The sequence below is a fragment of the Nesoenas mayeri genome, assembly GCF_963082525.1.
Source record: "Nesoenas mayeri genome assembly, chromosome: 2".
Classification (NCBI taxonomy): Eukaryota; Metazoa; Chordata; class Aves; order Columbiformes; family Columbidae; genus Nesoenas; species Nesoenas mayeri.
In genome coordinates, this window is record NC_137543.1 from 107,383,413 (window position 1) to 107,400,620 (window position 17,208).

Here is a 17,208-nt window from a genome sequence, read left to right on the forward strand (position 1 = left end):
GCAGAGTGGCCTCACAGGGCCACACTGTTCACCCACTGCCCAAATGGCCTCATGACGCTATAGATGTAGAGCACTGAACCAGTCAGACATAAACCTACCTGCCACTGCATATGTTTAGTGCTGGATTATTTGTAGAGTACATATGCCATCTCTAGTTTTCATGAGAAAATGCCAGTGCTTTTCATCCCTTGATTTATAAATTGGAAGTGGCAAGGTTTTGCACATGCGGTTGCTGTGATGCAGTAATTAATTAGATTTCCATCCACAAAAGCTGCTCTTTATACATCTCTTGTTTTATTTATACAGTGATGGTAATGAACATGGTTTTTAAAAAAATATACAGTAGAGGTGACTGGAAGAGAAATAACATGCACTTCATTAACGGATTTTGTTAATTCCCACAAGACATGTTTTTTGCATATTTTTGTTGTCTGCTGTGTCTTCCCATTGCTCAGAATATTTAAGTCTACTCAGAAGATATAAAATGTATATGTAATTGTGAGAATTAAATTGTTAGATATGAGACTAACTCTGTACTTCTTTTTGTTAGGGACTTTGGATCCCAGAAGGGGAGAAGGTTAAAATTCCTGTTGCTATTAAGGAGTTGAGAGAGGCCACATCACCAAAAGCCAACAAAGAAATACTTGATGTAAGTTTTCATTATTGTTTTCTCAAGTTGTCAGCAGTTTGTAAATTTTCCTTTGTAACAACTGAACGGAGATCAGGATTTTTGATGGGAAGAAATATTTTGCACCCCAAACTGCATTCTTCATATAGAAGTACTGGGCTTTTCAGCCCACTCTGTGAAGTGCATTTGCTTCTCCTATGAACCCCTTGCTTGCAGTCCAGATACTGATGTTATAGTTGTGGTGTAGCACCTAAGAGGAGGTCAGGCACCATACATTTACAGCTACTTCTGTTTTCTTTACTCTGATGTTTCAGGCTTTAAACTGTGGCATTCATTGTCACCATGGCAGTAGAACTAAAAACAGTAATGACAGATCTAGTGATTTCTGAATCCTTACATTGCAGATTGTCATAACCTAGTTGCTTGGTTATATAGGACTAAGTTAATTATAAATCCAGAAGAAAAAAAAAAATCCCAGCTGTCTGATTTCTCTTCCATGAACAGCAAGAACTTATCTTGCATGGGAATTTTATTCTCTTGCTTGGATATAGCTGTGGGGAAAAGGCTGTGGGGCACTGCTTCAGGAGTTTACAAATGTGTGAGTTTACAGTGGGTGAGCCAGAGTCCTAAACACAAAGTTCCCTGGCCTTGGAATAGCTAAAAATCTGAACTCTTGTCACTAGATCTGAAGCCATACAACATGAAGCATCAAGGATATATATTTATATAGGAGGAGAGGAAAATGATGAGTGCAGAAAGGAGCACTCACATGTTCAGTATACATTCATTTCAGCTTTCCTACGCTGTGGCTGAGTCCTCAGTGACAAGAAACACGGTGTGTGTGTCTATGTGTGTGTGTCTGTCCTGTGTGTTCAGCCCTTCAAGCCCTGAGCTGGAGCCTGCTGGGTCACTCGGGAGGACTGGTCAGTCCAGGGACTCCCCAAGCAGCATAGTGTATTTGGTGCAGATGAAGTCTTTAAATTATCCTTGCTATACACAAGTGTGCCCCTAGAAAGCGTAGATTGGAAGCCTGGATTTGACAGGGGTTCTTCTATCAAGTGCTGGTTTGCAGGCACAAGATGCATATCCCAAATGGATATGCATGGATTAGATCCCAAATGGACCTGTGAAGTGCAGGTCCACAGCTTGGGACAGCCTGTTTGCGTGGAGGTGATGGTCCTTCATCCATGGGCAAAACTGTGGATACTTTTTATTTTGGTAGGAAGTGAACCACTTTAACAGGAAGTTTATTTTTAAATGTAACAATAATCCAGCTCAGACAGCAAATGACACCTCAAGTAGGAACACTCATCTCAAATGGTTCAAGCTGGAGAAAATCTGAACAAAAGACTCCTAGTGAGAAGTGTCAAGATGAATGGCTGTGAACAAACCTACCTGTGCTATTGATGATAATAAAGCACACTGGACTTTTCCAATCACCCTGAATAAACAGTGTTATTCCAATACATTACTTCGACAGATCATGTGTTATGTACCATATTATTTGATATGTGTATTGCAGCAATGCAAAAAATATGTGGTCCATCTCACAACCTGTACATAAAGCAATATCCATCCTGATTTTAGTTTAGTTAGACTCCAAGCCAGCCTCAGCCCTTCCCCAGGTCCATGCCTCTGTCCTGCCTGTGGCCAGGCTGCAGTCTCTCCCTTCCCTGGCATTCCCTGCACTGAGAACCCAGCAAAGATTTCCCTCTTCACAATGATAAGGAGCATAACACAATCTTCACAAAAGATGCTTTGGACTTAACAGCATTCAATTCCTGCATACTGAAGGAAGGGTTAATGAATAAGCCTACAGTACTGCATCCTGCCTTCAGCAGATCAAGATAGTTGCATGACAGGGCAGTAGATGCAGGGACTGCTTGCTCTTCAGGGATATCCAAGTACTTTCTCTTTTCAAAGAAGTTTCCATAGTGTATCCACAGATGATTTTTTTTTCTTTTGAATTATGATGCTTAACAAAAAGCTCTTGCTTTTTTTTCCATCTTGATCATTTTTTAGATTATTTGGTTGGTGGAATTCATTCTATATTTTGGAAGAAAATTTTAAAAATACAAAACCAGTGAAAGAAGTCAGAGGGATGACTCCAAAAGGTCCTCTCAAATCAGATTTTTGCTAGACAACCAACTTTTCAAGGTCACTGAAGGCTCAGAGATAATAATGTCCAATTAAATATGATTTGTCTTACACACTAGATATAGAACAAGCATAGCAGCTTTAGCTCATATAATCCAGGCAAGCTTTCTCTGGCTTTATTAGGGTAGGGCTAATTCAGAAGATTGTTGTTGAATACCAAGCATACTTGGAGCAGGTCAGAGTGTACCACAGAGATTTCCAAGATAAACAGTTGAAACAAAGGCCCACTTTAATGTCTTGGGCTACTTAGAGGGACCCACGACCGCACAATAGCTCCCTTCTGCTCCCTGTGAGGAGGCGGTGGCCTATTTTACTTTGCAGTATCAAATGCAATAGGCAGTGTCAACACTTGGATGCTCTCCGAAAGCTGTGTGGCCCATACGCTCACCCCGCTCTTTCAGCATCCCAGTTCTCAGCCCCCAGGTCAGCCCCACGTGGGCTGTGCAGCAGATGGGCAGTGAGAGCAGCTCCGACTCTGCAGATTCACGTCCTCCCCCCCCCCACTGAAATGAATACAATATGGATCTGAATCCCCACAGGAAGCAAGAAAAGGAACAGACACGCTTCATCGGTACAACGGCTCAGTTCGGAAGCCTGGGGAAATGAGCGTGTTTCTGTCTCTGCTGACATCTGAGGATCATATAGTGAATTCACAAGGTTCTCTAAAAAACACTGCCACAAATATCTCTGTAACTGACTAGAAGATTGTATTCTTGCTTTATCTTTCCTCAAACTAGCCCACAGAATCAGTGATGTCCATGACAGCGGGTTGTTTTTCAATGCCCCGCTCACATTCTGCAGTAGGTTGAGGAACACTTATCCAGTTCTGCCAGAGATCTTCTTTAACCAGACTGCCTAGAGGCCACTTTCACCCCAGGGGCTCCAAAACAAGGACACCAAATGCAGAATTAGCACGTCAGAAGAAACTACATGACATAATGTTTTGCTTAGGCTGGCACATCAAACAATAATACCAAGGCCAGAGAGTATTGCTTAAGAATCGGGGTTGTTTATTTCTTGAACGTCATTGCTTTAATAACTTTGTTTAATAATAGCTCTTACCAGCTACACAGCTATGTGACATTGATGGAAAGATTGTTAGATGATGAGTAAAGTGCTATGGTATTTCTTTTCTTAAGCTCATAGAAAGCGCAGATTTGCTCTTTTCCCTGCCACAGTAGTGGCCTGACTATTATTTTAAGCTTCGAGGGGTTGCTAGCCTAATGTTGAATTGCCGAGGGATGATTAATTGGTGTCACTCAAAGTCAAACTGTGGGTCCCATCCTAAATCACAACTTTTGAGTTTCTGGGTTAGTATTAACCTTGACAAAGGGGCAAAAGTCTCAAAAATACTGATTTCCAGTCAGTGTTGCAAAAAGATCTGAGAAGGTAAAAAAGTCCTATGACACATGTTCACAAGATGTGTTGCCCTTGCAATTAAGTGCTCAAAGTGGTGAAATCCCATCAGCTTCCAACTGATGTTTGATTTATTAATTCCCCCTAAGTCCATAAGTTTTGTTACTAGGGTTTTATGTCTAACGTTTATTTGGTGTACCAGTAGTGAGACACTGGCCCTCCTATGGCTTCTCAGCGATGTTTCAGTGTTCAAAATCTGGACCTTCCACAAGGAAAAATCTTGGTCCACAGAATGGGAAATACAAGTATTTTATATGTGATATGATGCACAGAGTTTGCATGTAGTATTTTAGCAACCTCTTGACTGACAAACTTATTTTAAACTGCTTCCAAACATTTCTGTCATGCCAAAGGGAGTGTTTCAGATTGCTTTTTTTCCCTTCTTCTCAGGAAGCTTACGTGATGGCTAGTGTTGACAATCCTCATGTGTGCCGCTTGTTGGGAATCTGTCTCACTTCTACAGTTCAGCTCATCACACAGCTGATGCCTTACGGCTGCCTCCTTGATTACATCCGAGAGCACAAGGACAACATTGGGTCCCAGTATCTTCTTAACTGGTGTGTGCAGATTGCAAAGGTAAGCAGACAAGCACACCACCAGATCAGCTAAAACTCAGACCCTGATGCAGAGAGTGACAGTGCATAATGTATTTATTGACTTACTTGTCTCTGTAAGTCTTTATATTTCAGCACATGGTTCCTAGATACCTTATATGAGTCAGTAAACAGTTACTTTGTCTTAAACAATTTACCATTTTCAAGCTACTGCACAAACCTTAACTATTCTCCAAAATACTTCTAGACAACACAATATTATCACCAAAGCATTTATGTCCAAACCAAAAATCTTGTAATGAGACAACAATGTGAAGGAACGAAGCTGTAGCAGGGAAGGGAGTAGAATTTGGCAACTGCCATATCGAAGTGCTGCTTCCATCAGTGAGTTTATTTGAGCTGTGCCATGGGGCAAACAGTTATGTTGTTGAAAACTTCTTCTTGCGTGCCTTGGAGAATTCCATGCTGAAATCTCTGAGGCCTGGAGATCAGAACTGATGACTAATAAATACCAGCTCTGTTCTAGCACAGGCTGGCTGTGACCAAAAGACATTGAGGCATCTCAGTGCACTGAGTTGGTGCCTATTGTCTAATTGCAGTGGCCACAGTGACAAATGTAAGACTCATTATCACACCTGGCACTATTTGCCGAGGAGAAGAGCAGCAGACAAAAGTATAGCCTCTGGCCCTTAGCAGCAATATGCTGTGTTTGGAAGGTGGCTAGCCATTTGCAAGCATGGAAGAATGGAGCAAAACCAGCAAAAAAATAGCTGCAGTTTGTTGGAGATTTGTCATATGAGATGGCAGTATCCGCAAAGCCCAGCTGCTTTAATGCTGCTTATTTCGGGAATGCCGGTCTGCAAGCTAACCGCACACTTACAGCCTTATCCATCCCTCGAGACCTTGTGTACATCCCAGCCTCACCTGGCAGTGGTTTGCTTTCAGGAAACATGCTGAGGACCTCAGAAATGTATCCACCAAAGAGTATACAGAGCACATTTTTCATCTCAGTGTGTGTACTTTTTTATAGCACACTCTGCAGCAAGTGGATTTTAATTTATGCATCCACCCGGGATGTGAACTGCCTTTTTCTGACTCTTTTGCTCTTTTGTTTAAAATAAATTACTGCTCTGTCCTGGGTTCAGCCCCTTTGGTGGATAAGCTGGAGGCCACATTTCCCTCCTCCTTGTTAATTTTTAAGGTGGCAAAATCAGTCTGCAAAATGATCCTGGGGGCATCTCTTGCCCAAAAGGTTGCCATTCACAATTGTTAACTTCTGTTTGATTTTTTTCTTGTCAGTTCAACATTTGCCCATAACAACCTCTACCCTCTCCAGTGCTGCCTGACCTTCCACTTACTCCTTTGTGCTGCTCCGCACTGAAGTTCCCCTCAAAGCGCTCATAAATCACTCGTATGCCTTTTTCCCACCAATGTGTCTGGTGTTACTGCTCTGATAAAGTTGTGCCAGATTTTTGGACATTCTTTGACTCTTTAAAAATGTACTTTTGGAGAGGAAAAAAATTGAAACAAATATATTTATGTCTGTAACTAACCAGCAGGAGGCAAGTTTCCTGGGAAGCTTATTTTTGTTTCTGTTTTCACAGCTTTGAATTAAGTTTTCTTTGTATCTTTTACAAACATTATCTTTCACCGAGGTACAGAGTCCTGTCTTTCAGAGATACTCCATGTGCAGAAACCCTGTGAAGTAACTCTTTGAACACATTGGTCTCACGCTTAATGATGGAAAATGCCTTAAACCCCAGGCCTGCACACAATTAAAGATCTGCTGAGCAGTTCAACATCTTCAGTGTACAGTTATGCATGTGCACAAGTCTTTTAGCCATCAACGTCTTAAACAGCTTAGTGTGGAACTGATATTTTGCCTTTCAGCAGCTTTGCATATTAATAACTCTCTGCAGCAAGATATGTTTAGCAGGAAATTTTTTGTCCTACTGGGGCTAGATTATGTGATTATTATTTTCTTTAAGATAGAATGTTTTCTGTTGGCAACTCAAGATTTTTTGTTTTGAGAGCTCTGCTTGCTAGAGATCTATCTGTGTGATGAAAGGCACACTCATAGTGGCGTTGTGCCAGTTTGTTTGGGTGGTTTGTTTTGGCAACAATGAGCAGCACATGGGTGAAGTTCTGCTGAGGCACTTGGGTGGAGGATTCCATGGTGGTCCACATTAGCAGTGGGCTTAGGAAGGGGATGGAGGCTGAAAGGGAATTGTTCCCTCCAGTGCTTTGTCATCACATCAACAGGATCATTTTGGTGTTAACTTTGTAGGTTAGAAGTACTTTTTTGTTAATTGTCTCTTCATAAAAATACAAGTGCATAAGCTGCTGCCAACAGAAACCTATGGACTGGGAATAATTGTGGTTTTTAGAAAAGTTCTTCCAGGAAACTTAGAAATCATTAACTTTTTGATTCCATTCACCAAGAGACTGATGTAGGGGGAAAGGAGAATAATTGCTGTGGTCAGAAACGCAGCTGTTCGTTTATACTTTAGCAGTCAAACCGGCATAATTAGTTGTATTCTTCCTCGAGAGGCAGTTGTACCAAAAAAGCACGTATGCTATGGCAAACCCAGTCTAAACATGGGAGACAGTGGAACTGGAATAACGTGCCTTTTCAAGGAGGATTTGAAAATAGATGCAAATCTGAGCTCAGCAGTAAAATGAATTTTTTGAAATTTTTTCCTTTTCTCACATTTGCAGTGGGATGCCTCATTGTTAGCTGGGAGAAGGCAGAGTACACTGTAACAAGATGCAGAATTGGCAGCTTTGAATGATTAATTTATTTTTACTTGGACTATTCTTCTAGGTTATTAATGCCTAAATACTCTAAAAGGTTGGCCTGTGTGCTTATGGAAGGTGATAGTTAAATTCTGCACTGTGCTTTCGTAAAGTCACTGGCATTGCACCTGAATGAAGGGTTTGCCCTCTTGTTTGCAAGTCCTATCCTGATTTTATATTTCTTGAACTAAATCCCAAAGGAACCACATCCCCTGCTATAACTGCTACTCCCCATTTTTTCTCCATCACTGCCCTGACACGTGGACCCACAAAAAGGTTCCAGGAGAGTAATAGTTGCATCTCCATGTAATTGTGCAAGCACACATCCTCACCCTGCAATAAGCGCCATGTAAATGAAACAGCAAATGTTTTTCCAAAGGGGGTTAAGTTACCGTGTGTTTATGGTGGTATGTGTACAGTTACTACAGAGCAGCTGAAGTTGGATAACTCGTTTGCACTTCCAAGCCCAAAATGATGCTTACCAACTGTCTGTTGTATTGCAGGGAATGAACTATTTGGAGGAACGTCGCCTGGTGCACCGTGACCTTGCTGCCAGAAACGTCCTCGTTAAGACTCCTCAACATGTGAAAATCACGGACTTTGGGCTGGCAAAGCTGCTGGGCGCCGATGAGAAGGAGTATCACGCCGAGGGAGGCAAGGTAAAGCGCATCGGAGAATGAACTGCTGTTCCTTCATCTGTGTTTGTGCTTGCACATGAGCCTTAAACACAGGGAAAAAAAGGAGAGTGGGTTTTTCAAAGCACTCAGTTGCCGTCTCAGCGTGCTGCCTTTGAAGCCTGTGGGAGACCTCTTGAAATCAGCTGAGGCAGCGTCAGGCCAGTGGGACTGCAGTGGGAGCAGAGGTAGCTGAATAGTGAATGCTTTTGAAATTCCCACCCAGAATGCCTGGGAAAAAGCAAGTTTATTAAAAAAAACATTTAAAAAAAAAAGGCATGGCTGAATTCATCAGTATAGCCAACAGCAATGACACTGTGCAGTTTATGAAAGGAAAGGGAATGCTGTATATTTATAGCAGAAGAAAGACATGTCAGACTTGGTTCAACACGCCTTCATGTTGTACTACGTGCTGATGGAGGGAATGTGTCCTGCTGAGAAATTAAAGAGAAGCTGCTTGCAAATATTGCAGAGACCATAAATGGAAGCCATATGAGTGCAGATCAGTCTTTGTCATACAGACTGAGATTGGATTTGTGTCCTGTTATGATAGGAGAAGGTTAAAAAAGTAGTAATTTGACTGTTAAAAATACTGTAAAACTAATTGTAAGAGATATTTCTAATATGCCTAATATTTCCCAAGTTCCCAGGTTCAACATAATAAATGAAAATAATAATGAGGGGCTCAAAAGTTGCCTGCTCTACCACTCAGATATTTGTGGTGTTGATTGTTTTTCTACCTTCTGCAACCAAACTGTTGATTTAAACACCACCTGGTGGTAAATATCGCTAATAAATTTTGGATCAACTTCTTAAGGCTTATTTGTGAATTTTCCCAGGTTCCTATTAAATGGATGGCTTTGGAGTCCATTTTACATCGGATTTACACTCATCAAAGTGATGTCTGGAGTTATGGTGAGTCTAAAGCCAGAGATAATTTTTGCAAGTGGATTGGAAATTTGCAAGATTTGTCAGTGACTCTACATGGCCCTTTTTGCTTCCTATTAGAAGAAGACTGAGAGATTAAACATAAACAATGCGCCCAAATGACCTATTCAACAAAGTAAAATTCCCATGAAATGGCATGCTGATGAGGTGTAAGATGTTTTTCAGAATACGCTTTCAGGTGATGAGCCCTCCCCTAAAAGGGGCTGCGGGCAGGAGACTGCTCCATTTGCTGAAGTTCTGCTGACACTTTTCTTCAGCAACTTCACATGAAATATAACTGGGCTGACATTAAAGCCATGTAACTAGACAGAGGACTTAAAACCCTTGGCCAGTTGATCAGTGTCAATGAGCGTAACTCTGCTGTGGCCTAAAAAGTTTGTTCTGTCCTGATATTGAGAGGACAATGCTGAAAGGGAAGCAAAGTGACAACCTCCTTGGATAATTAATTTTATATTTGGTATAGTTCATAAGCCAGTTTCAAAGAAAGAGGAGCAGAAAGGAAATCTTCAAAGCAACTTATTCCAAAATTTCCATTCCATGAGATCTTATTTTCCTGGAAAATATTTAGTGCAGATGGTCAGATCCTGTGTCCTTTTAGAAAAAGTACAGCCTCTCGTCCTCTTAATCCATTTAAGTATATCGGCATCCAAACTCTTGTTTTGTATCCTAAGCTACCAGACAATCAAAATATCTTCCTCACAAGAGTACATGGTATGTCAGCAAATGACACTGAGGCAGCTGGTTTACACATCTTTCCAAAACTTCTCTTGCTTGTCTCCAAAGAGATTGTTTTCAAACAAAAAGACAACTTCCATTTTTAAAAACATTTGCTGAGTTGGAGTCAGGAGGTGCTAACCTGCATTTCCTTTCTTTGGGGCTGGGAAGTTTGTGAGATGTTCAACACTAAGATACTAGCTGAGGTTTGGAAAAAAAAAAAAAAAAAAAAAAAAAAAAAAGGCAAGCCCCCCAAATTTACCAAATTTAGAGGAAAGCGGGATGATTTCAACCTGTTTTATTAATTTGTGTCTCTTCAAAATCATGGCAGAAAATGCTGCTCTGGCAGCGCAGTGCTCCAGGAGAGCCCCCTCTGCACCCAGGCCAAGCACCGCAGCTCTTGCCAAGGACTCTCTCATGGTCTTCTCTTTCCACCTTGCAGGTGTGACAGTTTGGGAGCTGATGACATTTGGGTCCAAGCCATATGATGGGATCCCCGCCAGTGAGATCTCCTCTGTCTTGGAGAAGGGCGAGCGTTTGCCCCAACCCCCTATCTGTACCATTGATGTGTACATGATCATGGTCAAATGTGAGTTCATGTTTGGGGTTGTGTGTGTTCACCTAAGTTGAATAAGTAGCACAATTGCCTTTGTTATGTCACATTTGTATATGCTGTGCTCTTGGTGACTGCACAGAAATATGGTTATGTGAAAAGACTGGTGACACCAGAATGTGTCCCTGCAACTTGAGCTTTAGCTAGGAGCATGAGATATGGTTTCAGTAGTTGTCAATTCAGCCAAACTAATATTTTTTCACCATTCACACCACTGGCTGATATTGTCAATTATTTTAAAGTTATATTGTCAGGCAGTATAAATTAGCTTAACACCACCCACTTTACCTGAAATTCTAGTTTTGTATGTCTAGAAAATAGAATTAACACTGCCTTCTCCTTCAGGCTCCCCTTTAGTTCAGTAATATGCCTCCCCTTGCAACCACACACATGGATTGTGTGCTTTTTTTACTATAGGAGTTCCAGGACCACAGGCACCACCCTAACAGCAGATGCACATGAGGATCTGTATTTCCTTATCCTATTTCTTCCTCCTTTCTGGATGACACTTTTTCAGCACACAGCTGTTGCTGTAAAGTATAGCACAAGGGGTTCTCTGAAGCACTTTTTGACCATTTTTAGGGCACATCAAAGGGCTTCTGACCCTCAAACCCCTTTTCCATCTATATCAGCTGCTAAAATGTCGAAATTATTACCTGGCTTCCCGTGCATCTGTAGGCCATCACTACTGTAAGGATGCTGATAAGCAGCCCACTAGGTGGCATTTTAGGCCTTCTCACTGGAGCAAAATGTACCTGTTCCTGAGATAGAAGCCGTGGCACCATGAACACCCCAGAGAACAGCAGGGTGTCCTGCTTTGTCAGGACAGGCACCACATATGGTGAGCCTGATTCTGTGCTCAGCAGGCCAAGCAGGAACCAGATCCAGATGTGTGCACCTCACCTGGGAGGTGCCCACACCCAAAAGCAGTGTCCTAGAAACTCATCCTCAGAGATGCTGAACCCTGAAATGCTCCACTCTGTCTAAAAGCAAGAAGGATTTATTATTGAATTAGCAGATCATATTTCTAGCATGGTAAAAAGTCACTGCAAATTATGAGATTTTTGTCTCCTGCAGATTTCAGATGGCGTATTATCACTTCATTTCTCCATTTCTATGGACAGGCTGTTTCTTATGAGTTCTTCTAGACACACTGAGCTTGACCTTCATTATTTTTAGTTTTAAACACTAGAGTCTCTACATCAGTTCATTACCTGATAAAAGAAGTGCGGGTTTCCTAAGTAACGTCACATGTAAAACCACCAGTATCTATATTTGAAATCTCTTCTAGCATTGATCCACACTAAGCTGTAGGATTTGTTTTTGTTGAAGTCCGTTTACTAATTATATGCAGCTTAGCTATAGTTAATCTTTCAAAATGTCCCCAGTGAGGATGTTTTGAATTTTAGGAGACATCTGGTACAGAGAGAGGCTTCTGCTTGAGGCATCCCAGGATTTCACAAAGCAGTGCAGTGACTAGACAGTTAAATCACTGTACCTCTGCAGGTGCCCACTGAAGTTAGTCTGCTTTCTCTCCTTCAAGAGCTTTTTCAGAGCAGGCTGGCCACCCATTTGCTATCCTCAGAACTGATGCGTTATTATCACTCAGGTGGGACCTGCCCGCCCACATGGAGATAGGCCAGCAGGAGAGGAGAAAGGCTTAGCCTCGAGCTTTGCCAACACTGGGTTTTATTACCTCCCTTAGTCTTTCCAAAACTGCCAAGATGTGCATTTTAAATGCTGAAATTCACACCAGTGGCTGGTGAATGAACTTTTTATGGTGGTCCTTTATAAGTAATTCCTTTCTTTGTTCCACACATGGCATGGCTCTTTTTGCTGTTACATTTTAAGCTCTGTATTTGATCACCAAAACAACTTTATTTGTGCTTTGCTTTCCCTGTCATCCCTCCAGGCTGGATGATTGATGCAGACAGCCGTCCCAAGTTTCGTGAGCTGATAGCAGAGTTCTCAAAAATGGCCCGTGACCCTCCACGCTATCTTGTTATACAGGTACTAAACCAAATGGTAGGAAGATGTCTGATGGGCATTTAATATGAGACCCAAAATGATTCATAATGCATATAAAAACATAAAATATGGATAATTTATGGCCAGATTTATCGTTGCTTTCCAGGTCTTAGCACATTCAGCTAGAGCCACAAACAAAATTTCAAGCACTCAGTATTCTCTTAGTACTGGTCCCAGTCTAAGACCAGTAACAGTCCATACTGCAGTCCTAAGAGGAGAACAGGATTTGATCCTCTTAAAAATGCAGATGTTTTACAGCAGCATAGACAGAGATTTCAGGCTCAAATTCCCTTAAACTCTAAGTAAATTTGGTTAAACACACAGATCAAGATTTTGCATCTTGGGCCTGTTGCTAAATTAATTTGTCTCTCAGATAAGGGGATAATGAGGGCTTGAAGGAAATCTAAAAGTCCTCTCTCACTCTGACTTGTCTCACAGGGAGATGATAGGATGCACCTGCCCAGCCCTACAGACTCCAAGTTTTATCGCACCCTGATGGAGGAGGAGGACATGGAAGATATAGTGGACGCGGATGAGTATCTCGTGCCCCACCAGGGCTTTTTCAACAGCCCTTCAACATCCCGCACTCCTCTCTTGAGTTCATTGGTATGAAACTTTTCCTCTGTGAAAACATGACAGGCAATTTTAAGAGTGAACTGCTTCTCAGAATGTCTGTATTTTCTTTCTCTCTCTTTTCAAGAGCGCTACTAGCAACAACTCTGCTACAACCTGCATTGACAGGAACGGGGTAAGTGGGTGACCTCTAAAAACGGAGCAACTTCTGTGCGGAGCAACTTCTACAGAACAGTCCCTTTAATATTGATTTTCTCTGCTTCCAACCTAGCAGGGGCACCCTGTGAGGGAAGACAGCTTTGTCCAGAGGTATAGCTCAGACCCAACAGGCGCTTTCCTGGAGGACAGTATAGACGACAGTTTCCTGCCAGCCCCAGGTGGGTACCTCTCCTGTGTTTCCATCCCGCAGCCACTCATTCACAAGCCATTTGGGTGTAAATATAATTATTGTCCTTCCTTTTCTGTGGAAAGAAAGCAATCCAAATGCTTCCTACTTTTTTTTTGCATGGTAAATAGGAGGGGAAATGTGCACAAATCATTTTCCTAGACTTTATACTTCTACTTCTGGCCATTTCTCATTTCCATTCCTTCACCAGAGGGGTTCCTCACATTTGCCATGTGTGCCATCTGGCTGGGGAGTTTGTGTGCATGGATATATGTTTAAAGCTTTCTATTTGGGAAAATATCCTTTAAAAAACAGGTTTCACCCCTTAAACCATTTCAGCAATATAAACAGCTTTCTGGCAGATTCTCTGCTTTCAGATGTTGATACACAGAAGGCAGCTCATGGTTTTACGTGGACTTACAGCGTAGGCGGTCGAAGATTGAGCCAGTGAGCACCGAGGGAGCTGCTGCTGGGTTATATAGTCATGATGCTTTGTGCCCTTAAAAAAATCCCAACTAACCCTTCCAAGAATATGCCACAGCTAAAGAGGGTGAAGGACCCTGCAAGGGATGGCATTGATCTGAAACATGGAGTCTCTGTTACTAACAGTCCTGTATTTTCAAGGCATTTTCTTCATCTCTAAACATTTTTCTAAGGAAACAGCTTCTGGCAGCGAAGCTCTCTGACTGCATTTTCAGAACAGTTTCTGGGACATAGCCACCCACACGTCACTAAATTCATCTGTAGCTATCTCACTCTTTTTGTGGTTCAAGCTGTCTTTCTGTTGCTTTGCAAACTGAATTCCTGAAGATGAACTTCAGGGCAGTGTGTTTGGTGCCACGGCACAGCAGTCGCTGCCTTTGGCTCTCTTCTGCTCCAGGAAGTTCAGTGAGATGCTGTGCATGAAGACCAAATGGCAGCTGGGTTCAAACTACAGCTCAAATGATGCAAATGGCTGCATTAGTTACATGTCTTCATTTTCATTGCTTCTCATTTTTATTTTCTTTTTATTCCAGAGTACGTAAACCAGTTGGTACCCAAGAAAGCATCTGCTTCAGCGGTCCAGAATCCAATCTACAACAACTTCTCTCTCACAGCAAACTCAAAGGTCTCCACAGACTCCAGCTACCAGAATTCACACAGCACAGCTGTGGACAACCCTGAGTATCTCAACACCAACCAGTCTCCACTGGCCAAGACTGTCTTTGAGAGCTCTCCTTACTGGATCCAGGCGGGCAACCACCAAATAAATCTGGACAATCCTGACTACCAGCAGGACTTCTTACCGAAGGAAACCAAACCTAATGGTCTTTTGAAAGTTCCTGCAGCAGAGAACCCAGAGTATTTGAGGGTAGCAGCACCAAAAAGTGAATACATTGAAGCCTCGGCATGACCATAGAGAATTTCTTCTTGCAGCAAGGAAAGCTACCTGGCTGCTGCAAGAACAGACTCTTGCTTAGAGCGAACAGCAACCATAATGCATCAATAAGCACATCTTTCCTTTGCAGCGTGGGGGCTGAAACTGCAAAGCCTATCTGATGGTAGTTTGGGTCCTTTCGTGCCCATTTCCATGTAATTACTGAGGCACATAGCCTGCACTCAGATGCATGTTGAGATGGAATGGGATATTGCTGGACAGAAGAAATATGGATGCATTCCTTTAATTTTCAAATGGTAGCATGGTAAGAAGCCACTCTGGGATGAACTTGAGAGCTGTACACATTGTACAGTCAAAGTCCTTTCTACAGTCTGTATTTTTATAAATGTTTCTAACAGAATTTTTGGATCTTCTACAAGACCAGATTCCTGTACTGCTGGTCTGTCATGTGGTGCTCAGATCACCAGTGGGAAAAGAAAAATGTTACTAAATAGTTTTCAAAAACTCCTGGAAAAGAAAGAGTTATTTCAAACCGTCGGATTTTTACAATTTGGCTCCATTTACTGCTTCTTGGCACAAACAGGAGAAGTGCATCTGGGGGACTTAGGGGAGATTCTGCCTGGAGCAGTGTGGAGTGGATCAGCCTGTGGAAAACTACCACAAGGAGCAAAATGGCATCACCTACTGACGACTACTGCTAAAAACTGACAGGAGGAACTCACTTCAAAATCATGGCTATAAAGTGCTTTCTAGTCTGTTTTCTAATGGTCAAACACAAGACTCTGTTTTTTCTGATCTCTTATGCAGCTGTCGAGTTGTCAAAATGCCTTTCTTCTTCAACAAAACTGTTAAAGATGTTGCCGTAACTGAAAAATGAAATGTCAAATAATGTTTAACAGACTTGATTAAATGTCAAGGAAATGCAAATGGTGGCAAATTGGAGCATTCATGAGACAGACTGGGAGAACTATACTAAATTGAACTTGACTAGGGCAAGAAACACAGGTGGCTCTAGCCAGGCAGTTTTATTTCCCTTCTTAAAGGGACTCAGAGCAGAAACCAGTTGCCCATATACATTTGGCAAATAAAAGGGGTATATCACTGTTACGCTTTACTCACTTCAAGGCAGAATACTGCCAGTTGCTGTACCACACTGGGGCAGAGACGGGGGCTGGTTGTCTGTCCCTTCAGGGTTACATATTTTGGCAATACAGGAAGGGGCCATGAGGATGAATTAAGGAAAGGAAGAATAATCTGGAGTGATGGAAAATAATATTATCTCCCTCTTCTGAAACACAGGGCTGCCTAGTTATTCTTTAAAATACCCAGGATCATCTTCTGTTTTCAGTGTAGAATAGGCAGACTAGTCAAGGCTCAGATTTTAGCTTCATAGTATAAATCAATCACAGCAGGAAAAGCTGCTACTCTTTCCATGGGCCTGTGAGATAGAACTGTTAACGATTCTTCCATTGTTAACATTTTTTATTAATGTAGGAGGAATAAAATGCCTAAAGTATTAATTTAGTCAATCATTTAGATGCATTCCACCAGCAGCTTGGCAGTGCTATTTTAATCAAACCACTCGATCAGAAACCAAATGCACATTGGGTGATTTTGGAACAAAGGCCCTTAACTAGTTTGATATTGGAAACTTGCTTGAGGGTAGCATAAGCAGCTGAGTTGCAGAGGATATGTAGTCTAAGTAAGTAGCAAGAAATAGTCAAATTTATGCTGCCACTGTGTTTTGAATGTATCAGTATGTTTCAATTTAAGTATTGCATCTGGAGTCCAGGATCAAGCACCACAACCTCAGAACATTGTTTTTACAAATTTATTGAGCAATGGAGGAGAAGAACAGTCATGTGAAATGACCCCTTTTATAAGTAACGTGGTGTAAAATGCATTAGCAGCTTGTATGAGCGTGCAGTAGTTCATCACCTACACTGCAGTCTCGGGTAGAGCAGTATATTAGGTCAAAATCCAAAGATCATCCTGTTTGGTATATCTGTGTCACCATGACCAAGGCCCAGGCACAGCAGTATGGAGGATGCAGTGTTTGACTTTGATTATTACTGGCTTGTATTGAAAACACTAACCAAAATTCAGTTCCCACGTCCAATTAGTGGCAAATTTCTCCTTGCATTCCTGAGAGCAGATTTGTTGTGTTGCTCTCACAACTGTGCAACATGTACACACAGGCAGTACCACTTTTCTCCACCCACCGCCCCAGGAGGAATGTACATGAACACACACACAAAAAAGATTGTAACAGAAATCACAGATACTTTTCTGTTTGCTAAATCTGTTATGTTTCTAAGCAGAACAGCAGAAAATCACATAGTGC

General features: G+C 41.9%; 1 protein-coding gene across 1 annotated transcript in view; it reads left to right on the top strand.

The window, feature by feature from the left end:
• EGFR (epidermal growth factor receptor) overlaps nucleotides 1-14,879 on the top strand; it is a gene marked incomplete at both ends in the record, with an annotated part of 154,870 nt that extends 139,991 nt beyond the window's left edge. The window contains 10 exons of the mRNA XM_080340441.1: nucleotides 551-649; nucleotides 4,592-4,777; nucleotides 8,055-8,210; nucleotides 9,065-9,140; nucleotides 10,330-10,476; nucleotides 12,413-12,510; nucleotides 12,967-13,134; nucleotides 13,229-13,276; nucleotides 13,373-13,478; nucleotides 14,503-14,879. Of these exons, the coding sequence (XP_080196567.1) occupies nucleotides 551-649; nucleotides 4,592-4,777; nucleotides 8,055-8,210; nucleotides 9,065-9,140; nucleotides 10,330-10,476; nucleotides 12,413-12,510; nucleotides 12,967-13,134; nucleotides 13,229-13,276; nucleotides 13,373-13,478; nucleotides 14,503-14,879 (1,461 nt within the window). The remainder of the gene's footprint in view (nucleotides 1-550; nucleotides 650-4,591; nucleotides 4,778-8,054; nucleotides 8,211-9,064; nucleotides 9,141-10,329; nucleotides 10,477-12,412; nucleotides 12,511-12,966; nucleotides 13,135-13,228; nucleotides 13,277-13,372; nucleotides 13,479-14,502) is intronic.
• Between the last annotated feature and the right edge of the window lie 2,329 nt (nucleotides 14,880-17,208).